We start from the raw sequence: 25739 nt of genomic DNA, 5'->3' as shown, positions 1-25739 counted from the left end.
ATTCAAAAACTGTAATAATCCATGGTCTCTATAACATATTAGATCACAATATGTATTGCAACAAGGAAAGCTTCAAATTTATATTACACAATGACATAAACAAAATTTCTTGCTAAAAAAAAATTTTTTAAAAACAAGCATTCAAATATATTGCATCATTCTGTTATGAACCCGCATGACAGAGAGAATACAGAGAACAATAAAAAGACACTACACTTTGTCATTTAGTACACATCCACTTTCAACTATTTCAAGGATTATACACTTGTGGGATCTGACTCAAATTATCGCTACAAGTGAGTGCCCGGTGCTTCGGATTGTGTCAATTCCTGTGCGTCGACGCGTTTCGATAGGCTGTATTTATGCCACTATCTTTATCAAGACCAATGATAGATTTTTCTCTCTTAATTCACAAGTGGATAGAGGTTCCAGCTGAATATCTGTTTGTTGCTCTACTATATAGTAGGTGTCCACTGAAATAGACGGACAGTTTTCATGGAAAGCACACGATAAATTGTGGTCCTACGTGGAATCTTAGTTTTCTGATCTTATCATTCATGCCGGTTGTAAGTTCTTAATATACTCCGCTGTTTCTGTAGGATAGGCCCCACTGATGTTATCCTTCGTTTGTACCTGGTTGTAGTTGCTGATAAATATCCTGCATGTAGAGTGGCCTCTTGATTCTTTAATTGGTCTCAAATTCTTAAAAAGGACCCGCAGTCGGTGGAGTGTCCTCGGGGTTTCTTAAATACCCTCAAACACTGCAGGCTTTTGCGTCCATGCAGGAAGACTTCCGCATTACGGAAGTCTTCCTGCATGGACGCAAAAGCCTGCAGTGTTTGAGGGTATTTAAGAAACCCCGAGGACACTCCACCGACTGCGGGTCCTTTTTAAGAATTTGAGACCAATTAAAGAATCAAGAGGCCACTCTACATGCAGGATATTTATCAGCAACTACAACCAGGTACAAACGAAGGATAACATCAGTGGGGCCTATCCTACAGAAACAGCGGAGTATATTAAGAACTTACAACCGGCATGAATGATAAGATCAGAAAACTAAGATTCCACGTAGGACCACAATTTATCGTGTGCTTTCCATGAAAACTGTCCGTCTATTTCAGTGGACACCTACTATATAGTAGAGCAACAAACAGATATTCAGCTGGAACCTCTATCCACTTGTGAATTAAGAGAGAAAAATCTATCATTGGTCTTGATAAAGATAGTGGCATAAATACAGCCTATCGAAACGCGTCGACGCACAGGAATTGACACAATCCGAAGCACCGGGCACTCACTTGTAGCGATAATTTGAGTCAGATCCCACAAGTGTATAATCCTTGAAATAGTTGAAAGTGGATGTGTACTAAATGACAAAGTGTAGTGTCTTTTTATTGTTCTCTGTATTCTCTCTGTCATGCGGGTTCATAACAGAATGATGCAATATATTTGAATGCTTGTTTTTAAAAATTTTTTTTTTAGCAAGAAATTTTGTTTATGTCATTGTGTAATATAAATTTGAAGCTTTCCTTGTTGCAATACATATTGTGATCTAATATGTTATAGAGACCATGGATTATTACAGTTTTTGAATATATGTATTGTATGTGTCTATTAAATAAATGCAAAGAAATCATTTTAACCGATTTGTGTATATAATGACTGCAGTGTGTCAATTTAGTTAGCCAATTTATGTGCAATTAAGGGACTGCTAGGAGAGACAAAAACACATATTCCTATTCCCTTTATTAAACCTTAGAGTTTCTACCCATTTCCACACGATCAAGAGATTTCTTGTTTTTACTTGGAAGAGTACCCTATTCCCTTGATCTGTACAAGGGGTCTCTCTCTTTTTGACTATGCCTATCGGAAAGATGACAAAAACGGGATGTTAAGGAAAAAAATTAAGTGGAGCCAACAAGGTTACACGTAAGTAACACCTTAACATTAAAAGAAATCTATTTCCCATTTTGACCCTGAAACCTCTTCAATTAATTACTAAAATCTATTTACACAGCAGCCAGATAAAATCAATCTTAGTGCTGGCACTATTTTTGGCGGGCTTCCGGTGTCTCTCACACATTCAGAGGGGGGCGGCGCAGCTGTGCTGTCAGCGCGCGCGCGCGGGCTGGATCAGAAATGGGCCACAACCAGCAAAGCAAACTCCAACCTTCAGAAAACCGAAGGGACACATCGTATTCTTTAATTAATAGCTCGTTCTTTACAGGTGTCGTTTTTCACAACTATCATCCCTGGTGATACTTTCCTGCGTGTTGTCACTAGTGAATTAGCCTTTTTGGCATTCACCTGTGGGATAATGTTTTAGAATTCTACGAAACTTTAAGGCCCCGTTTCAAAACTCAAATTGGCCACGAATGTGAGTTACCACAAAGGATGTAAGCTGCAGCATTTATAATAGGCAGAAATGTACTCCTGTACTTCAGTCTATGTTTGGAGTAAGCTCCTGGCTAGTATGGAACTCAACAGCTTCACAGGTGTTTTTAGTGCGAATCTATGACAGTCACCATTTCCCAGGAATAGTTCTGAAACTCTTTTTGAATTCCATGCCATTCGCATGCCTTGCTAGTTTTGCACGCTCACGTGAGGTTTAGGAAGGCCTAAACGCACTTCACATGGTATTTGCAGTTTGTCATGTTTTTTCTCCTTGGGGAAATAATTTTCCCTTGAAGAAAACCCTTCCTCTACCCCCCTGCTAATTTTGTAATTGCACTAGTATTCCTTATTAGGGAGCGAGAGAAAAGTGAGAAAGAGGTGGGAGACAGCGATAGGAGCAGCCATGAAAGGAGAAGCTAATGATGGAAAGGACCCTACAAGAGTGAAGCAGAGACCGAAGTGTAGGGTCGTGGTGGAAAGAGACACAAGGTGGAATTAAAAATAGAAAGTCTGCTTTTGGAATTCGGCAGTGTTGGGGGCAGACGCCTAAGTGAAACTTTGGATAGGCACTTTTATTTTTAACCATTGGCTTTGTTGAAGGGTATATAAGTGTTTTGGAAATCTACTCATCTACGAGGAAGAATGAAGTTTTCACATCACTGACAGAAAACATACAACATGCATGCCTGCGAGTGTGATTAGGATAACGCCGAGTTAGCGTGTTGCCAACACATCACGTGATAGCATCTCTTGTATGAAACATACCACAGAATGTCTTCTCTGTAATGGCACTTAATTAGGCTGGCACGTGTATTGGCACTTTACATTGAGTAAGCCCTGGTAAAAATAGACTGGTCCTTGAAGGAGGCCCATCTCGTGAAACAGACCAGGGGCCGACGCTTTTGAACTTCATGGCTGGGACATTAGTTGGATCTGCCCTGCTTTGAACAGGTTTTATGGAGGCAACTGGTGCAATGCTGCACTTGCATTTCTGGATTACATGGACTGCACTGAAGATTTCTGCACCACCACTTGCACCGTCTGACAAGGGCAACAATTATATTTGTACCGCCTGACAGATGCCACAACGGTATTTTTCACTAGGTGGCCATTCCAAATTTTGATGTAAATGCTGATGCAAACATGCACCAGTGGAATCTATGGAACCTGGACATACTGTAAAATTATATCAGCGTCAATGCAACATTGATTGAATGAAATGCTCTAGAGTAGGCATTTTAATCAATTCGAAAAAAAACAACAGTGATTCTTTTTGTACTATCTGTTAAAACCACTACTTGAGTCAGTTTGTAAAATACTTAGGGGGTTATTTACAAGCCCCTTGTGCTGCCAATAAGTCACTTTTTGTGACACACCGGCGGCGCAGTGTGCTGCCCCATATTTACAAGGACATGTAAAGCCACCCTCCGTGGTTTTTCGCTTCCTTGTAAATATGGCCCCTTTTCACGCAGCACTTTGAGTGAAAGGGGCAACCACGGGTGTTGCTGTGAGTGTTCCCACACAACACCCATGGAACCTGACACATTACCGTAAATGTGTCAGGTTCCATGGGTGTTGCCTGGGAACACCCAGAGCACATTCCCAGGAATCTGAAAATGTGTCAGGTTCCATGGGTGTTGCGCGGGAACACCCAGAGCACATTCCCAGAAATCTGAAAATGTGTCAGGTTCCATGGGTGTTGCGTGGGAACACCCACAGCACATTCCCAGAAATCTGAAAATGTGTCAGGTTCCATGGGTGTTGCATGGGAACACCCAGAGCACATTCCCAGGAATCTGAAAATGTGTCAGGTTCCATGGGTGTTGCGTGGGAACACCCAGAGCACATTCCCAGGAATCTGAAAATGTGTCAGGTTTCATGGGTGTTGCGTGGAAACACCCAGAGCACATTCCCAGAAATCTGAAAATGTGTCAGGTTCCATGGGTGTTGCGTGGGAACACCCAGAGCACATTCCCAGGAATCTGAAAATGTGTCAGGTTCCATGGGTGTTGCGTGGGAACACCCAGAGCACATTCCCAGGAATCTGAAAATGTGTCAGGTTCCATGGGTGTTGCGTGGGAACACCCACAGCAACATCAATGGAACCCTCTTTTACTCAAAGTGCTGAGTGAAAAGGGGCCATATTTACAAGGACACGAAAAGCCATGATGGGGAACTTTAAGTGTCCTTGTAAATATGAGGCAGCATACTGCGACGCTGGTGCGTCACAAAAAGTGATGTATCGGAGGTGCAAGGGGCTTGTAAATAAGCCCCTAATTTCTTTTGAGAATGGTACAGATTAACACATATAAAGGATCCATGCTTTCTTGCACACTCTAGCCAAATATAGAACATTGGTGCGTAACGTTCCGTATATCTTTGTGATCAGTGACAAAGGGATTGATTGGGGAGAAAGAAAGAGGGAAGGGGGCACTACACAAACAATTGACCAGAGGAGGCCAGCTCTATTTTTTATATTCACCAGATTCACGTGATTAAAAGGCCAAACGTGGTTTATTTGAGTAGAGAATATGCAATGAGCAGTTTACTTCTTGCCACCCTTTTCATTTTGTCTCAATTATGAGTATTATATGAGCCTTCCTACTGCCTAAAGGGATGAGTGGACAGCTAAAACTGGCCTCGCAAACTGTCTAGCAGGCGCATACCCCAGAGTGGGCTCTCTATACTCTTTCTGTTTTTAATGTAGAGTTGGGTGACCTGTCACCGATAGGGGACTTTTGACGCTGTACCATCAGACACTCGACCCGAGGACACACGAGTCTCACACAGTTGGATCCGTTTTAGATGACTCTGCATTTATTTACGAAAGGAAGGGTCTATATCGGATATAAGGCGGCCATATTTAAGGTTAAGCATGACATTTCCAATGTGCATCTCTAGATTGAAGAATTCTGAACCAGAAATCAGCTCAGTAAATAGATTTGGCCCAAACTGTGGTTTTCTTCCAACCCATCTCGAATTCTTGACCTAATAGTGACTTTGAACAGATCTGGGAAATCAATTTTAATCAGTGATGTGGTCTCCATCGCACATTGTTTGGAGCGGGTCTGGTGAAAGACAAATCCAGCAGTGAGTGTGCTGAATCCTTATTAGGGCCTGTTTTTGAGACAACCTTGCAGGTGGCTGGAGTAAATTAGCCAATCCTTTTGGGTGGTAGAGGTGAGTGTCCCTTGCCTGCTCACTGCAGGTACATCATCTGATGTCTCTTCTGCTCTACTTACTTAAAAGGCTTTTCCCCTGTGTGTGTCCGGATGTGGTTGTTGAGTGTTGTTGCACCGGCAAAAGCACGGCCACAGTAGCCGCACTTGAAGGGTCTGTCGCTGGAATGGGTGACCACGTGATTCCTCAGTTCGGACGGCTGGGAGAAGGACTGGGAGCAATGTCCACATTGATAGGGCCTGCAATAGGTAGAAAGAAATAAGAGGCCATTTGTGTTCTTTTCTCTTTACGAACGGCAACCAACAACAGCAATATGATGCAAGAAGACATGGCTTTTCCTATTGGCTATTGCATATAAAGGAATAAAATCTATCTTTAAGCCACATGCCGGAACATTTATAAATGAGGGCTGACTCCCTGCTGTCTAACCTTTTTACAGAAGGAGGATGTAAGTTAACTTCAGCTTTTCTTATGGATGCAGATCTAGATGGTGCATTCCCTTCTAGTGGTGCATCTTCTAGAAAACCACTGGAGAATGCTCTCACTCAGCCTCAATTCTGTAAACACAATCCCAAAATAAATACCCCTGAAGAAGATTGCCTAGGATGGCCATGCATGCATGAGTCAGGCAGTGCTTCATTCGTAAAAAATAAGCGCCAGGGCCCGCATCAGGAGGCAACTGCAGCTTGCGACACCTATTGTCCCTTCTAGCACTACAAATGACAGTACCAACATTACTAGTAGCCATCACACGCTTACAAGTGTGACAATTCAGACTATTCCATGCCCCAGTGCTATAAGAATGACTTGGGCGGCAGCTATTGGGCATTTTTACTGTATATTGAACGAACAAACAACTGTTGTCCTCATTTCTAAATTAGATCTACAGCGCCACAATGTTTCAGACTGTCATACATCTTGGTGTTGACAGTTAAGTGCCGGTGCCGAGCACTGGAAACCACCGGCTCAAATTAAGCACTGGAGTTAGGGCGAGAATCTGTCACCTGTGCAATAATGTATTAGGAATAAGGGTCTCCTCCACAGGGGCAATGTGGAGGGTTTATGGATCTGCAGACGTTCGAGTCACTTCAAACTACAGAGATTTAGATTTGATATTGAGGTAAAAGCTCAGGATATCAGTAGCTGACAGCAGTGTCATTCAGCTTTCTTATGATATTGAGGTAAAAGCTCAGGATATCAGTAGCTGACAGCAGTGTCATTCAGCTTTCTTATGATATTGAGGTAAAAGCTCAGGATATCAGTAGCTGACAGCAGTGTCATTCAGCTTTCTTATGATATTGAGGTAAAAGCTCAGGATATCAGTAGCTGACAGCAGTGTCATTCAGCTTTCTTAATCGAATACAACATCACAGATAGATGATCAATAATCGCATCTTAAAAGAATGGGTGACCACCTGGGCTGCATTATAGAAAGTGTCCAGGGCAGTAAAGAAGGGTGAGTAGGGAAAGAGGGTCCCAGGGACCACCCTAAGGTATCCCACTGCAGGAAGGTGCAGTCACTCGCTGTACCCACCTGTAGAGAGATGTCTGCCCCACCTTTAAAGCTCAGGCTGAGTTGCCACCTGCACAGTGAAAGATAGACCGTCACCTTCAAACAGCTGATCTGACTCTCACTAGTATACTGCCTGCACTAGGAACAGTTCATTCACTGCAGTAGGCTGCACTAGGAACGGTACATTCACTGCAGTAGGCTGCACTAGGAACGGTGCATTCACTGCAGTAGGCTGCACTAGGAACGGCGCATTCACTGCAGTAGGCTGCACTAGGAATGGTGCATTCACTGCAGTAGGCTGCACTAGGAACGGTGCATTCACTGCAGTAGGCTGCACTAGGAACAGTGCATTCACTGCAGTAGGCTGCACTAGGAACAGTGCATTCACTGCAGTAGGCTGCACTAGGAACGGTGCATTCACTGCAGTAGGCTGCACTAGGAACGGTGCATTCACTGCAGTAGGCTGCACTAGGAACGGTGCATTCACTGCAGTAGGCTGCACTAGGAACGGTGCATTCACTGCAGTAGGCTGCACTAGGAACGGTGCATTCACTGCAGTAGGCTGCACTAGGAACGGTGCATTCACTGCAGTAGGCTGCACTAGGAACAGTGCATTCACTGCAGTAGGCTGCACTAGGAACGGTGCAGTCACTGCAGTAGGCTGCACTGTACCAGTCTGCACCTGGCACATTCAATTAAGGGTGAGACGCGGGTCAGACAAGGGCAGAGTACCTTGTATACAATACGGGCACTGGCTTTCACGTGGAAAGGATCGGCACCGGTTGTGCACCTAGACTGCCACAGGCCCTAGTGGAAGGCTGGAAAAGGGCATCTCCAACTCCTGTGCTGCATTACGAGACAGCCATAATGAGGATACGGGGTTTCTCTGACCCTTGAGAGACGGTGCCACTGCATTTGCTGCACTAATGATGTCTATGTCCTTGATCAACACCAGTCATATAGACAGCGCCCTGAAGAGCAGCGCCGCGTACCCTGTAAAACATCTGGAAATATCTCACAATTAAATCTTCCGCTGTCTGCTATTGATCTATTTACTGGAGTTTTATAAGTGTACATCAGCCAGTTAATTGTTTAATGTGCTAAAATGTAATTAGTTTGGCGGTGGTCTATCTAGCCTCCCATAATATTGGAGTGCAGCTGCTTTGTAGGGGGTTCCTAGATGCCAGGGGCGGAATAGTAAATGGCAGAGTTCATTCAGACCAGAAACTGTTATTTCTGGCGTTGCCTGCTAATGTCACACAGCCAGGGACACATAGGGGTGTTGGGTCACAGTGTGTTTCTATCGGGAGCCGTTTTTTGGCCTACTTTGCTCTCTGCGGCACTGTGCTGCTCTGCACTTCCGGTGGTCTACATGAATGAGCTATACTTTGGATCTTTAAACTCTTGGGGGCATGTCTGTCATCGGCACTTGTAATGCTGGAGCCAGTGGTCAGCACGTCTTTAACTGCTCTCTCTCTTATAGATGTGCCTGCTTGTCGGGGCCTGGAACAGCGGAGAGGCGAAGAGAAGGCGGCAGTCGTGGCCGCGAAGCATGGACAGTAATTCAATTAAGGGCAAAAAATTGCACAGCCTTTCATCTGTCATGCAAGCTTCCTTGCTCTTGCGAACTGCATGGATGATCAAAATATTTTTTTTTTGTCAAGGTTTTTCAGCTCCACTTGAAGTTTTCACTTCATCAGAGTCATACTTTATTGTCCAGGACACATTTTATGGTTGCTGGATTTGGGGTATCGCTTATGACCTTTATTCTAGTTCAATTGAATATGTTAAAATCAAATAATGAAATGTTAATGCATGTTCGCCAACAATGACTTCGATTTACCAGAAGCAATGATATATCTAACCCAGTGGTGGTCACCACTAGGTAGTTATGTGAGGACCACGTTTCCACAGGAAATTTTTTTTTGGTTTGTTTAAACTTTTGGTGCTGTTTGACGAATCATCTGTAAACTTTCCAAAAACAAGTGTCATCCACCTGGAAAGTTTCAGGGTGAGCCCTGCCCCGCACCAGCACCCGCCAAGCCGAACACCAGCAGCAACCACCTCAAGTGCATCCTGCTCAACACCCGCTCCGTCCACAGACACGCCGTTCAACTCTGGAACCTCCTCGACACCACAGCTCCTGACGTTGCCTTCCTCACGGAAACCTGGATGAACGACTCCTCAGCGCCCGACATCGCCATCGCCATCCCAGAAGGCTACAAGATCATCCGGAGAGACCGCGACAACCAGACGGGAGGAGGCATCGCCATCATCCACAGAGACACCATCCGTATCTCGACCAACGCCGACAACACCCTGACATCCGCCGAACACCTGCACTTCCAGATCCACACCGACCCCAAGACCACCCTCAGAGGCACCCTGATCTACCGACCCCCGGGACCACGCACTCAATTCAGCGAAGACATCGCCGACTTCATCAGCCCGCACGCCCTCCCCTCGGCCGACTACATCCTCCTCGGGGACATCAACTTCCACCTGGAGAACAACAACGACCGCAACACCACCACCCTGCTTGACAACCTCGCCACCCTCGGACTCAAGCAGCTGGTGACCACCCCCACCCACCTCGCCGGACACACACTCGACGCCATCTTCTCGTCCAGCAAAGACATCTCCTTCAGCCACGCCACTGGACTCCACTGGACGGACCACAGCTGCATCCACTTCACCTTCAAAAGAACCACGGTCCACCACCACCAGCAACAGGCCGCACGAAGAAGCTGGAACAAGATCACAGCCGAACAACTCACCACATCCCTGAGCCAGCACCCTCCCGCCAGCTCACCGAACCCCAGCCAAGCCGCCGACAACCTCACGAAATGGATCTCCACCTGCGCAGACGAGCTCGCCCCTCTGAGGACCCCACTCAGCAGACCCGGAAGCAAGAAGGCCCCTTGGTTCACCGACGAACTCAAGAGCTCCAAGAAGAACTGCCGAGCCCTCGAGAAAGCATGGAGAAGAGACCCAACGCCGGACAACATGACTACCCTCAAGCTCGCCACCCGAAGGCACCATCAACTGATCCACGCCACCAAGAAAACAGCATTCAAGGACCGGTTGGACAACAACGCACACAACAGCAAGGAACTCTTCAACATCGTCAGAGAGCTCTCCAACCCCAACGCCGGAACCAACGACATCACCCCATCGCAAGACCTCTGCAACTCCCTCGCCTCCTACTTCCACAACAAGATCGCTGACATACACAACAGCTTCAGAACACAACCAACGCTCCCCACGACCAAACCAACGCCCCCCACCACCACCCTCAACGCCTGGACACCGATCAACCTCGAAGACACCATCAGCACGATGAACTCCATCCACTCCGGTTCCCCAACCGACCCCTGCCCTCACCACATCTTCAACAAGGCCGACGCTGTCATCGCACCCCACCTGCGGGACATCATCAACACCTCCCTCAACACCGCCACCTTCCCTGAGAGCTGGAAGCACGCCGAACTCAGCGCTCTACTAAAGAAACCAACGGCGGACCCCACCGAACTCAAGAACTACCGCCCCATCTCGCTCCTCCCGTTTCCAGCCAAAGTCATCGAGAAGACCATCAACAAGCAACTGGCAGCCTTCCTCGAGACGACTGGTTCCCTCGACCCTTCCCAGTCAGGCTTCCGGGCCAACCACAGCACCGAGACCGCCCTCATCGCTGCCACAGACGACATCCGAACCCTGTTGGACAACGGAGAAACAGCGGCCCTCATCCTCCTGGACCTCTCCGCGGCATTCGACACTGTCTGCCACCGCACCCTAGTGCAGCGCCTCAGCAACGTCGGGATCAAGGAGAAGGCACTGGAATGGATCATCTCCTTCCTCACCGGAAGGACACAGAGAGTCCGCCTGCCCCCGTTCAGATCAGAAGCCACGGAAGTCACCTGCGGCGTCCCTCAGGGCTCCTCGCTCAGCCCCACCCTCTTCAATGTCTACATGAGCCCCCTTGCGGCCATCGCACGCCAACACAACCTGAACATCATCTCCTACGCCGATGACACCCAGCTGATCCTCTCCCTGACGAACGACCCCGCCACCGCCAGAGCCAACCTACACGAAGGGATGAAAAACGTGGCCGAGTGGATGACGACCAGCCGCCTGAAACTGAACACAGACAAGACGGAAGTCCTCATCCTGGGCTCCTCACCCTCCGCCTGGGACGACTCCTGGTGGCCCCCTGCCCTGGGCAACGCACCCAAACCGACAGACCACGCACGCAACCTGGGCTTCATCCTGGACTCCTCCCTCTCCATGACCAGACAAGTCAACGCCGTCTCCTCGTCCTGTTTCAACATCCTGCGCATGCTACGTAAGATCTTCCGGTGGATCCCCACCGAGACCAGGAAAACAGTCACCCAGGCCCTCGTCACCAGTCGACTGGACTACGGCAACGCCCTCTACGCCGGCACCACCGCCAAGCTCCAGAAGAGACTCCAGCGGATCCAGAACGCCTCGGCGAGACTCATCCTCGACGTCCCCAGACGAACTCACATCTCCAGACACCTGAGAGACCTGCACTGGCTCCCGATCAACAAAAGAATCACCTTCCGGCTCCTCACCCACGCACACAAAGCCCTACACAACCAAGGCCCGACCTACCTCAACAGCCGCCTCAACTTCTACGCTCCCAAACGCCACCTCCGCTCGACCAGTCTCGCCCTCGCAGCCGTCCCCCGCATCCACAGAGCGACTACAGGAGGTAGATCCTTCTCCCACCTGGCCGCCAAGACTTGGAACGCCCTCCCCACCGAACTACGCCTGACCCAAGACCACCTCTCCTTCAGGAAGAAGCTCAAGACCTGGCTGTTCGAGCAGTAGCGGACCCCCCCCCCCCAGCGCCTTGAGACCCTCCGGGTGAGTAGTGCGCTTTATAAATGCCTCTGATTGATTGATTGATTGAGCCGTCAAGCAAAATGTGTTTTTCTACATTCTCTTTTCCAATTGAACAGCGGTACAGCAAAAAGCAAAAACTGCTGACAGGAATTACACCAAATTTGGCAAAATAGTAGATCTTGGTCCAAAAAGTGTGCTTTTTAAAAATTTGGTGTAAATCAGTTCAGTAGTGTTTGAAAAATTAAGGCTCAAAAGCTTTGTATGTTTCTCGCCACTTAGGATCCAATGAGCCAATAGATAAGATCTGATTGGCTGCCACAACATCGACAAAGATGTGACAGCAGCCATTTTAAAACTCAGGGACTCAATCCTCTGTCCTAAAAATAAGGGAAAAAACATATACGGGTGCACAGCAGGTTACACTGCCCCCCTAGGCCTGGTGGGGTGTTCCAGAGAGACCCTCCTCCCCCAGTGGCCAAAAACGAGTTAAAAAAAAAAAAATTTTACCGCAAATTCACGGAGGGTCTACAAATCCACTGTACAATTTTTTTTTTAAAACACGAGCTCCAGCAACTTCCCTTTATTTTGTTACATGAAAGCCTCAGCCATGCACTCCCTGCCAATGACTGAAGGTTTGGGCTCTAGCAGGGGGATTGGGAGTAAGGCCTAGCTAAAGTGATGCGAGGCGGGCACTTTGAGTGGGCCCTTCGCGCCACCATACACCACGCATGGCGATGGACACCTTACTTCACGTTACAAAAGCTGCAGAAATTTACTGGAAAAAAAAGAAAAGTTAAAGTGAGCTTATAGTTAATAATTGTAATGATATCTTACTTTAAATTTTAAAAACCTTTAAAATTTACTAAAAAAACAAAGGTGAAAGGGACGTTACAGTTAGGTGAAAATGTCAGTTAAAACATATCATATTAAACTAACCAAACCACTGAAACTCACCAGTTATATTTATCTCAAGTAAGTATAACTCATGCTCTAAAGTAACTATAAATCATGCCCCCACCATGCAGTGTCGTCATCAATGATGTAATTTAAGATGTTGCATTGATGTTATCAATGTCGTAGAACATGTCATGAGTGATGTAATACGTGAGGTAATTAGCATTGCACAGTGAGGGCATGATTTATAGTTATTTGAAATAACTATAACTAATGAATTTCAGTGTTTTTCTTTGTTTAAAATAGTATGTTTTAACTGACATTTCAGCCTTTGTTTTTTTTAAATATATTTATATATGTATAGAGAGAGAGATACATATCTAAAACATACTTTGTTTCAGGGAATATGTGGTGTAGAACATAAGTATATAATACATGGGTTTCCTTAAAATACTTTATAAACACCTGTCTCTAATTTGTTTTATAATCGGTGACTAGTGACACTTAGTCACTGATAATACAGAAAAGATGTCAGAACTCGACTACTGTAAGTTATTACAGTCCAGTTCTGATGTCACAATGCCTGCTGCCAGAACCAGCAGCCCAGGTGAAAGTAGGCCTGGGGGGTAAACTCTGCTCTGCTCATGGAGTGTAGGGAGATTTCTCACTCTGCGCTTTGAAAAACTCTGCCTAGCGGAGGGGAGCACAGTTTTGCCTCCCTTGTGGCTCGTCATCGTTATGTTGGCGAGTGCAAGTGAGGCAAATCAAATGCTAGAACACTTCCCAGCGAGATTTTTCAACACTACCACTCACGTTGAGAAACCTGCCGCTCATGTTGAGGAAGCTGCCACTCGAGTAGAACATCTACTCAAGCGGCAGAAAGAAGCTGCACCCTCTCGCACTGTGCACGGTGCCATTCACACTGATTTTACAGCACTGGAAAAATGCCCGGTGCTAAAAATCAGCATGAGCAGTATGAATTACTTCACTCTGCAGCTTGCAGAACTTCGTAGGTGGAAATCCACATACTCTTCCCAGGCCTAGGTGAAAAGCAGGTTAGGTCATGGAGCATAATTGGAGCAGTTGTTTAAAGCAACGAAAACAAACATTGCTTTTCTTTTCTTGCTTTATTTTAACACCTTACAATGACAAGCAGAGACAGTACATAAATTAATTGCACTCCTTAGATAGAGAAAAGCTGGAATCTGTCTGAATGCATCTACACATTTTGAGCTACTGCAGATTTTGACTTGTATTGAACTGTTTCTCTGTTTTCAATAAGTATCTAACAGGTTTTTGATGTGTTTAATTTTGCATTAGAGGTTTTATTTTTATTCTTCATGTCTTCAAACATGCTTGCTCTTTCATAAGAGAGAGCTATGCACCAAAGTTTTAAGTGGTTTGTAGCAAAGGTGTTGACTATGTATTAAATGGGATAAGGTACCCCCTGGCGTACATGAAAAGGATATTGCATGTCACCTTGGAGTAACATAACCTTATAAAGGAACTCGGACTGCGGCCTCGTTCTTCTATATGGTTATGGAACTCCTCAGTGAATTGCAATATCCTTATAATGTATGGCAGGGGGTACCATTTCCTTTTTCCATGCTGCCTATTATCATTGTTGAGTGTTGGCAGGGGTCACAACTCAAGAGAAGTGAAGTATCAAGTAAGTCATGATGCCACATCCGTCCCTCAGCTATGGTAATATGGTAATAAATATCATATTACACTCATTGCCCTTTCATATGCGGTTCATGGCAATTCCTATTTAATATCTACTTGTTTATAAAAGATATTTAAGCAAATCCAGGATCATGGAGTTACATTGGTGCACTAGGGTAAAATCCAATTGAATAGGATTCTGGCCTATTAGAGTTGCTTCAGTGTGAAGACTCAGTGTAACATACAATCTGTGAGGCAGGGAACTGAGTGTTTCACTGTACTGTGGTAATGACATGGAACTTTGTACTATAGTTTTGAAGGTGTGAATGTGTGTACCTTAGTTTACTTTCTCTTAATAACATGTTATTGAGTCGCATTCATTTATTACTGCAATGGAGTGTGTGTGTGTGTATATATAAATATGTATTTATATTGGACACGTAATGAAACGGCAGCCCACATGGGCATTACTAAAAACTACCAATCCTATAAAACTTTGCACAGGCTTGATACTCACCTGAGGACTAAGATCTTTTACAAGGGGATTTATTGGTGGCTAATTGTGCACATTTTCTTGCACGCAGGCTTTGAAGAAGGATGGTTTTACAAAATGCATCAGGTCCTGACATGTTGTGCAACTTACCAAAGTGGCTCCTATGGAATAAAGGTTGTTTCAAAGAGTGCACTCTGTCTGGGGCAACTCCTTGGTAATTGAGTAATACAGCTGGCCCGGTGTGGAGTGCACCACCACGGGATCTCAGTGGGCCGCAGCTAGCTTATTGGGGCACATTTTGTGGATTGAAAGACCAATTGAAGGAGCGCGCTTTTGGGTGAGGTTTGCATAACAATAAAGAAGCACTTTTGGACACATAATGGAATGGCAGCACTCATGGGTATTACTAAAAGCCTTTTTATAAAATATATATATGGGGAGGGGTCATCAGTAGGATCCCCTCCCAAGCCCATTTAAGGTCCCAGGGACTCCATCCCCAGGGCCTGGTATATTTAAAGAGAGGGGCACACAACTCCCTCCCAAAGCTGTTTTTAACCCAGGGACTCCATTCACCAGAGCCCAATATATTAATTAAGGGGAGGGGGCATGTAGGCCCCCTCCCCAAGGCATTTTTGGCCCTTGGGACTACATCTCCCAGAGCCAAATGTATTTGAAAAGGAGAAGGGGCCGCGCTCTCTCCCTCACTGAGCCTTAACTAGGCCATGGGGACCCAATCCCCCAGGGCCATCACTTTAAGTATAAGAGAAGAGGGCCACGCCTTTAATGGCCCCGGGGAACCCATTCACTGGCGATAGCTCACTTGCTGTGTCCCAGAGAGCCCATCCCGGGATCCCGGGACCCAGTAGTGGACAGGGAAACATGTGTTTGCTCCCTTCTGGTGGGAGCATTTCCAAATCTTCTGCCAAATGGGCGCAAACGCAAGATCTGAACCCAACCGGTGGGAGATTTAAAAATTCTCCCACTGGCTGGAAGCAGACTTGTGTTCTGTTTACCTGCCCACACTGATGCAGGCAGGGAAACAGAACAATAGATTGCTCCCACCTGGAGGGAGCAGCATAAGTACCATGCGGTGAGCCGGCTAGGGCCACATGGGCACTAGGGCACACACCACAGCCCCCAAGGTTGTGCATGATGGGTGACACCTAACCTTTTTTATTGGTTTAAACCCCAGGGAATGGGGTCCCCAGGGTGTAATAAGGTATGGGAAGGAGGGCTACATGCATCGGGGGATGGGGTCCCCTGGGTTTTTTAAGAGTTGGGGAGGGGAGCCATGCTGGCCCTTCCCTTTTTATTGTAACTGTCCCCAAGGTATGGGGTTCTTGGGGCCAATTACAGATCAGACAGGGGGCTGCACACCCCTCGACATACATGTTTTGGCCTTGGGTGATGGGTCCCCGGTGCCCAAAGGCCAACCTTATGGGACACATGAAAGGCTGTGCATGGCGTTCCTAGGCGTTGGAAACCTATGAGGGTATGCACACAGGGCCTGGCTGGCACCCTGCTGGGGGTTTGGCCATAGGGCCTGGTGGCAGACCTATCACTGTGACCAACCCCACACTGCGCACAGACAAAGGCCATGCATAACGTGGGGTTGGCTGCCTGTGGGGGGTTGCCGCAGTGACCTGCTGCAAGTGGGGGTGGGCTTTATGTATGGTAATAAAATAGTATGTCCTGTTAAAAAAACGGCAGAAATTCACTGAAAAACAAAGGTGATAGTAAAATTATAGTTAGGTGTGATGGAACAATCTGTTTTTGTTTAAAAAAAAAAAGCCTTCGAAATTCACTGAAAATACCGAAGGTTAAAGTAATGTTATAGTTAGGTGAATATGTCAGTGACAACATTAACATTTTGAACTAAAAAAAACATAGAAATTCATCAGTTATAGTTAGCAGAGAGCTAACTATAATTTATGCTCCCGCCATGCACTGCTTATGACCTCACATATGACATCACTGATGACATATTCTATGAAATCATTTATGACATCACTGATAACATCTCAAATTACATTATTGATAACATCATCAAATCTTTTTATGTGCAAAGTACAAAATAGCTCAGAATAATGTGAAGCATAATTAATTCCATCACAGATATAACTCCCTTAGGTGTAGCAAGCATGCGCTATGTGCAATTATGACCCTATTCCGTACACTTCACGGGTATCCTAGTTCACATTAACAATCAACCACAGATATAAGGGATACCCTTAATGCACAAGATCTTCAATATGTATACAACTGTTCAGAGAAAGCCAAGTTCCCCAAGATACTCAATGTCCGTTCCAAAATTAATGCCCTACTACGGAAGGTTTTTATTTGTATCAACCCCCTCACAGTCCCCGAAACTATCTTGAGAAATGAAGCTGATTTGAGTAGCCAAGTAGGTACTGTAAGGTACTGTAAACAGTATTTGCTCTACGGAGAGAGCTTACTCTGTACCACACTGTTTGCAGACAGTGAAACTCTCAAGAGAAATACACCACACAGTACTGGCATGTTGGCAATAACGTAGTGATGTGATGCTTGAGACTTAAGCTCCCGTTCGCATCCTTATGTTTTAATCCAACCAAGTATACCCTAAAATAAAAGAACCCTTGGGTTTACACTTAGTTCATTATAGGATTAACTGGACCCCACGCGAGACCATAACCTTAACATTGTGATCTCTTTTCCCAATGAGGTTGAGACCACCATGTTAGTATCAACTTAACACGGTGGATCGGACTGGCCGATGTTGAAGCATGCCACAAAAGAGTGGGCGAGGCCTTTCAGACCAATATTTTCATGCCTTTTTGTGCCCACTGTCCTGTAGCGCAGAGTTTTCATTTATTCCTGATAAAGTACAGGAGTATCATTCCTGCCATATTAGTTGTGCGATATGTGTTATATGTAGAGGATGTATGGCTGGTAGTACTCTAGCTCCTTCTTGGTGTGACACAGCTCTGCTAACTTTAACTGGTGGATTTCTGTGGTTTTGTTTTAGTTCAAAACATTGATGTTGTCACTGACATATTCACCTAACTATAACGTCACTTTAACCTTTGTTTTTTTCAGTGATATACACATATATATATAGATACACACACAGACAAACACGTTTGAGTGCTTTTATTGCACAAAATGCAGTGGGATAAAACCCATATTTCATAGTAAACCGGAATGTGGGCACATATAGCATGATGAGATGTTACATTATCCTAAAATATGTTCTCTATCTCTCAGAGAGCTCATATCTAGGGTTCATCCATGGAGCCCCTGCATAAAATGTTTAAAGTGCTTTTTGTGGTCCTCTTACTAGATTCAGTACAGCTGGTAGTATAAAAAAAATCAGATACTGGGCAGCCAACCAATAGCAGGCGCTTCCGGTGAGAGAGTGTGTTGGGCCACAGACGAGGAACAAACGAGAAGACTAGAAAATCACCAACGCAAGGCTTAAAATGCCTTAATTGACTGGTGGTTCTACTAAACTGCATCCCCTACCCCCCCCCCCTCCTCCTCTGAGCATAGTTCAGATTTCTCCTATTAGCAAATTAGTGACAATCTTCTTTTTTATTCATGATCAAAGGATGGAAATATCTCATCCCTTCTAGAGTCGGAAAAAGCAGTTGGTGGTGGCAGAAATATTTCAGTTGGGGATTTGCCCTGGTTTTATGCGTCTGTAGCCCGTCGTCCACTTAATGTTATAAGATGAAGCAACTCACTATATTAATTCAGGGACCCAACAAACCACGACCACATGCTGCTCTCTCTTAAAACTCACCGAAGTATACATTTCTTAAAAAAACATTGTTAACTTTATTGATTGCAATCGTTAGTTGACAAGTGGGGCGCTGTTCTGCACTAATCTTCCATGAAGGGGTATTTTGTTCAAAATACTAGGGACTTATTTATGAAAAATTGAAAACAAACTGATGGGGGGCTTGGTTTTGAAAAGGAGTGTACGTGGTGTGTGGCAGTCACGTGAGTATGGGAGCGTGTCGGTGACGTGTGCATGTGTGTGTATCTGTCTGTGTGTGTCTTTTGATTAAAAACATCATTGTTCCAAGGAGTGATTCTGAGCAATCAAAATCTATTAATGTGTGTGCCACCGTCAGTAACAATCGATGGCTTTAATAGCACAAGGGTCCATTAACATTTACTCGCCTCTGGTTATCTATTTGCACAGCTATGATAATAAACAACACGCCACTAAATAAAACACAATTAATCTCTTTATTCCAGTAGCTGCCTTGTCACGAGGCAGACCATTTACTTAATGTACATTTTCCCAGGGTATTGCCTAAAACACACAAGGCATGTGCGATTGGTGAGTACTCTTGCCCCCTTAGCTATCTGTAGGTCACAACAAAACCACATGACAATTGTGCTATCATTTGAAAAGTCACATTTACTGACGACGCAGGTCAGAGACGTGAAGATACAATAACAAATGAGGGTGAAGAATGCTTTCAGCACTTGACTCTGTAAATGATGCTCCCACCTTCTCATGTGAAGGCCTCTGTGCTCTCCCCTCCCACAGCTCCTCCAAACCATATATACATCTACTAAAGTGTCTAGCAGGTTAGAACAAACAAAAAGGCGTCAACCTACCCTTTTTTCTGTCTGCCTTTGGTTTCATTCCTGGGGAGAAATAAGAATTTGCATTTTTGAGAGCTCCTCCTACTTGGCCCTCCCATAATTATGAGTTTCAAATAAACTGCATATCACTGTACTGTTTCACATGGGCGACCAGCACCTTCTACAAAAACCCAACACACGAACACATGAGCTTGGGGAAGGGTCTTGCGAGCAGGAGAATGACATGGCAGAAATAGGGGCGGTGCTAACTGGCAGGCATGGCTGAGTCATTGGAGGTAACATTCATATCAATCACCAATCTTGTGTTTTCATGGACTTTTCAAACACATCGCTGAAAGGCGTCATCGCTTTCTTTCATGAAATAAGAGGACAGGCAAGCACGACCTGAGGAGCTCCCCGCTTTGAGCCATATTTATCAAAAATTCATTCAACGCAGCTGGCATATTTCCCATTATACGGTGCATTCCTGTTCTTTCCTAGTGCCGGCACACTTTTGACTGCCTAGCGCCAATGCCAGCACCCTGCGTGATGTTGCAAGGGTGCCTGAGTTGCAGGCAGGATTGTTTTTGTGCAGGAAGGGAGACCTTCCTGCACAAAACAATCCTCAGAGGCATTTTCCTCTTCCTGGGTGTGCTGCAGAGTGCAGCACACTTAGAAAGAGGAAACAATAAGGAGAGATAAAGACACTTCTCTGTGTTGCACCTCTGGTGGAGAGTTGTACAATTCTGACGCATTCCCAGGTCTAGCAGTGTTGGTAAATCTAGGAAAGTGTCTGAATCCATGGGTGGATGCATGGGAATACCCACTCTCCAACCATGGAATGCTTCCCTGGCGCAGACTAACGCAAGGCAGCAGTTTGAGCTGACTTGCTTTACTGTAGATTTATCAAGCCACTCAGGGCCTTGCAAGGTGGGCTTGCACAGCTTGATAACTCTCATTTAGGTTTTGCATCGCCCTTATGTTGCCTTGCGTGGCTCAAGGGCGAAGCAAAACCTTGATAAATATGCCCCACAGTTTTTAGCCCAAACCTTTTTCAGGGCAACTTCTTGCCCTTATAAGACAGCACTACGCTGCTACAAAATGGGTTCATTTTAAATAAGCCCTGGCAAAGCCAATAGGTCTGGCTTTTGAGACCTATTGGCTTTTACAATAGTGTTTAGCAATGCTGTTCATCATTCCTGATGCTGTTCAGCATGGCCGGAGAGGAGAGACAAAAAAAAGACTATGAAGTTGCCAGGAGCATCATTTTGTAGGCATACAAACAATGCATGCACAATCCTACAAAATGACAGATTTCTTGTTTTTTTTTACTGATCTGAGTTGGATCAGTATTCAATATTCAAAGTAAATAAAAAACTCAAAGCACCACATAGGCATTTTTTTAAAAGAGGATGGGAGAAGCAGATCAGAGGGTGCCAGTGAGAGGAAAGCAACACAAAGGACGCAAGTGGGGGGAGCAACAGGATAGGAACAGGTGGGAGATGCAACTTGGGGGCCATGGGTGGAGGGAGCAACAGGGAGGGTGGGGGGAAGAAGCAGCTCAGAGGGCACAGGTGGGGGAAGGATAACAGCGGACAAGGCTCTGGAAGCAAAACAGGTAGCAGAAGCAACATGGATAGCGGAGGAGAAGTACATGGGTGAGAGAGATCACTGTGGAGTGTGGGTGGAAGAGAAACACACAGGAGACAGAGAGCAATGTATAGCTGAGGGAGAAATACAGGGGTGAGAAAATGATGCACGGGGGCAGAAGCACACAAGGGCGAGAACAACAAGGGGCAGGGAGAAGAACACGGGTAGGAGAGCAACATGGAGCACAGAGAGGGGAAGAGAAGTACATCAAGGAGACAGATGGAAAACACTTGCACTTTTATGCTTAACCAAAAAGAAAAAAGCACTGCCTGAAAATTAAGCAGTGGAAGGACACAAGCAATGAGGCTATGCTCCAGGGGAGGGACAAACAAAAGAAGAGGAAAGAAAGCCTACACAAGCTACTGAATAAAAAGCAAGTAAATAAAAGTAACAATTAAGTAAAAATGGTAAGCAATGGGCCTGTTCTGAGGCCACTGTAAGCTGTCAGTAGGTATTTTCGCAAACTGACAGCTTGCTCTGTCCGGTAGGCAAAACCTAAAAACCTCAGCAATCAGGGGCTTGTTATATTAAACCCATGATTTGTCAGAATGGTACATCTGGAGTATCGGATATGAAAACATGACTTTCTGTGACAGTAAGTAAGGATACGACTGGTATGAAAAAATGACCTCTTATAATGCATTATTAGATCCATAAACCTGTTAACCTATCTCACCAGACATATAGTTATTTTTCACCTATAAGTTGTTTTTTAACAAAAGGCCAGAAAGAGGCTGACTGCAATACACCTCACATGAACTGGTTTAAATTACTTGGTTAATGCAAACCTTAAGGCAACACCAAATAAACAATGGGACAGGGTCACAATGAAGCTATTGATCCACATTTCTGAAATAGAAATTACATTAAAACATGCAGATAGGTGTGTTTTTTTGTGTAGAGGCATATCCATAAATGTGGGCATGCTAAGATCTGCACAGTGTTGTATGGATGGGGTGGACAGAGGAGTATTGACACAATATTTCCCTGCATCATAAATTCCAAAGTATTGTAAAGCAATAGTAAAGTTGTGCAGCTCAAAAGCTTTTAAAAGTGTGAAAAGCACTCATATGTACTTGTAAAAAGCACACTGTGCTGGTAATTCGGGGTCAGAATCCATGTGAATGCATGTATGCGTGTGTCGTCTAGGGGCATTCCCTGCGATGTACTACATTCCTTCTCAAATTTAAAAAGTCAAAACAATAAACAACTAGCCACAAACAGTTCCAGTACGTAGTCTCTACAGCCTGGGCAGCAAACAGCTGAGACAGTTGCTCATTACTCTCATTTATAATCATCCAGGGGCTTATAACCTTTTGGGACGCTCCGGCGGCACAGGAGCCTGCTCCATATTTACCAGGCAACACTATGCCACTTTTTTTGGTTTAATGCTGCCTAGTAAATATCATTCCCTTTAACGCAGTTTCCTGCAATGGGCGTTGTTGGGGGCGTTCCCAGCATTATCCATGGCTTTTTGGCACTGCCCCAGATTTGCGAGAAATCATAAGTCTGAGGCAGAGCTAAAAACTTACGCCTCCCCAAGGCAGAACACATCGAAAGAGGAAAAAGTATTTTGTGACCATGGTGCAAAGGTGCCTACATTGGCCCGCTGCAGCACGGCATCCCATTGTGCGCCAGCGCAGGGGAAAAGGACAGGAATGCACCATATCTAATAGATACGGTGCATTCCTGCCCCTTATTTGCCGTAGGGCAGCACAGCAGGAAGGCCTGGGCGGTGCCTTATGGCAAAACTCATAAATGAGGCCCCTAGTTTTCAAGGCTCGCTGACTTTGGCCTTAACTGTTAGGGGGGCTCTCATCTCTCTGGTCGGGGATCTGAAGGTCTTTGGGACACTGCCTGGTTTTCTTCCCCAGACTCGTCAGTGGAGTCTCCTGACATGGGATGCATGGGATCTCGTGGGGTTCCTGGGAGTTGAGTTCACGCCCGTGATCACTAGCTAGCAGGCCCTGGTGTTGCTTTACCGTCAGTTTGGGCTTTATTGTAGTGCTATTTAGAGAAGCCAGAAATGTTCCAAGGGACTTAATCTTGTCCTCTCTTGGCCGTCACCATCGTGCCGTTCCTCTGGGTAACCAGGAGGGGATAATTTTCAAAAGGGAGACACACTTCAACGTCGGACTCCCCCACTATCCGACTTGTGCTGGCACTTGTGTTGTTTTGTACTCACCAATGCTGGCTGGCTACCTTGTCTAGGGGCTCAGGGCTCCACAAGTCTGAATGACTACCTGACAGCTCTTCCAAACAGGACATCGGCTGGTGCCCTGTGGGTGGTGCTGTGCAGGGAACACCTATATACTCCTAAGGTCCTTTGGAGAGCATCTTCCACACTCTCCTGTTGTGCCACCCCAATCCTTTTGGCTTTATTGAGCATCCTCATGAGCCTTTCTACTTCTCCCTTGGCTTTGGGCTAGCTAGGCATCACTTTTCTGTGTTTGACGGTAATCACCTCCATGTATTCCCAGAAGCCCTGGCCTTGGAACGGAGTGCTATTGTCACTCTTCAGAGTGCATGGGACCCCAAATGTAGTGCACATTTTTGCCAGACAGCACCGCTTTTTTTCAAAATTGTGTTCATTAGCAGTTCCATCACCCGGAACTTGGAGAAGGCGTCCATCATGACCAGCATGTGATGCCCATCGGGCAGTTATCCAAGGTCCATGCTGATATCTTGCCATGGGCCACTGATGAGTTTCTCAATGATAATCAAGGCTAGTCTATGCAGGGCTTTGCAGACTCACCAACCATGGCAGTGGGTCACCATCTCGTCCAGTCTGGAGTCCATAGCCTGGAACCAGACTTTTCATCTTAGCAGTGCTTTAGATTTTGTCACACCTTGATGTCCCATGTGTGTCAAGTTCAGCATTTGATGCCTCGTGTTGGGGAATGATGAGTCAACAGCCTCGCAACAGAACCACTGTCAGGACCGTTGGTCTGTGCCACTGAATTCTTGTCAGAATTTCCAAAGCATGACAAGGTTACCTTGAGCCTGAGGAAGACCTTTCATTTATTTGACAAGGTCCCCTCCATTGTCTTCTGAAGGACTGGATTGGATCTTGTCACTTTGGTGATGTTGGTGAGGGTGACTGGATGAGGGTATCCAACCTCCGCTACCCTTTGGATGTACTCATCAGCACCAGTTATGAGACACTGATGGGCATCTGTTGATGGCCTTGGGTTCTACAAGAGGAAATCAGTTGGGTTGGTGCATCCTGATTTGTAGCCCATGGCCAACTAGTACTTCTGGAGTTGGAGGGCCCACGTCTCAATATACAGAGGCAGGTGCAGCACTGTCCCTGCGAATAGAGGTATGAGTGGCTTGTGATCAGTTATTACCTTAAATGGCCTGCTGTACACATACAGGTGGATGTGAATATGCTCCCATTTAATTGCCAGTGCCTCCTTTTCAATGTGGGTGTACCTCTACTCCATTTTGGTGATGGCCCTGCTGCTGAACATGATGGGCGTCCACTGTTCATCTGCAGTCTTTAACATGAGAACCACCCCTAGGCCTATCGGGCTGGCATCCACTACAAGCTCAGACTCCTTGGCCTAGTCAAAGTAAGCCATGACGGTATTCTGTAGTAGTGCATGTTCGATGGTTTGAAAGACTCGGTCTTCTTCCTGCCCCTAGGTACATGTGACAGGTGATTTTGCTCTGTTTCTTAGTGGACTAGCCAGAGTAGAAAGATTTGGGATGACCCTCCCACACTATGTTGCTAGCCCTAGGAAGCTTCAGACTTCCAAGTGGGACATTGGGTTTGATGCCTCCCTGATGTCTGCAACTTTTGCCGGATCGACCTTGATGCCTCTGCTCGAGAAAATGTATAATTTATAGAACTCCCTCTCTTGGTATAGGAACTGGCACTTTTGTTGATTAAGTCTCAGGCCTGTGTTGCTAACCCATTTGAGGGCAGCCTTGAGTCGACTACGGTAGCTCTCGTTTGTGGGGCCATGAATTAGGATGTTCTCACTGACAATTATGACTCCTTCCAATCCGAAGAGAACCTCACATATAGTGTTCTGAAAAATCTCCACTGCCAAAGAGACCCTGAAGCTGTGATGCCGGTAGCGGCGAAGGCCGACATGAGTCGAGAATATGGTAATGTATCAGCAGTCTGCCTAGAGTTCAGGCTGGTGGTAACCTGAATTGAGTTCTAGTTTTGAGAACCTCTTGGTGCCATTGAAGTCTGTAATGAGATCATCAGTAGTTGGGGTGATGCAGTGTTCCCATTTAATGGCTTTTTTGGGCAATTAATCCATATGTGGATACTGCCGGGTTGCTTCAGCTTGCTCGCTACAACCATTGGCGACACCCATGGGGTCTGGCCAGAGACTCTCAATCTCTCTTCTGAAGTTCCGCCTCAACTGTTGGGCAAAGGTGAAACAGGACTCACCTGTAGCAAATGGCCACTGGCATCAGTGACGGATCTATGTGTAGCAATACAGGAGACAATTGGAGCCGGCCAAGCCCCTGGAAGTAGTG

At 45.8% G+C, this 25739-nt stretch overlaps 1 protein-coding gene across 3 annotated transcripts in view; it reads right to left on the bottom strand.

The window, feature by feature from the left end:
* Positions 1-25739, bottom strand: part of PRDM6 (PR/SET domain 6) — a 327951-nt gene that overhangs the window by 12798 nt on the left and 289414 nt on the right. For 2 of the 3 annotated variants that reach the window (XM_085640772.1, XM_085640774.1), the window contains exons 7-8: positions 19623-19652; positions 5640-5816 (exon numbers count right to left, since the gene is read on the bottom strand). In XM_085640772.1, the coding sequence (XP_085496898.1) occupies positions 5640-5816; positions 19623-19652 (207 nt within the window). The remainder of the gene's footprint in view (positions 1-5639; positions 5817-19622; positions 19653-25739) is intronic. The other variant, XM_085640773.1, reaches the window with a different exon arrangement.

This window comes from Triturus cristatus, chromosome 2_1, assembly GCF_964204655.1.
Source record: "Triturus cristatus chromosome 2_1, aTriCri1.1, whole genome shotgun sequence".
Lineage (NCBI taxonomy): Eukaryota > Metazoa > Chordata > Amphibia > Caudata > Salamandridae > Triturus > Triturus cristatus.
The sequence above is the reverse complement of the archived record's forward strand: the minus strand, read 5'-3'. Positions and strand labels throughout refer to the sequence as shown.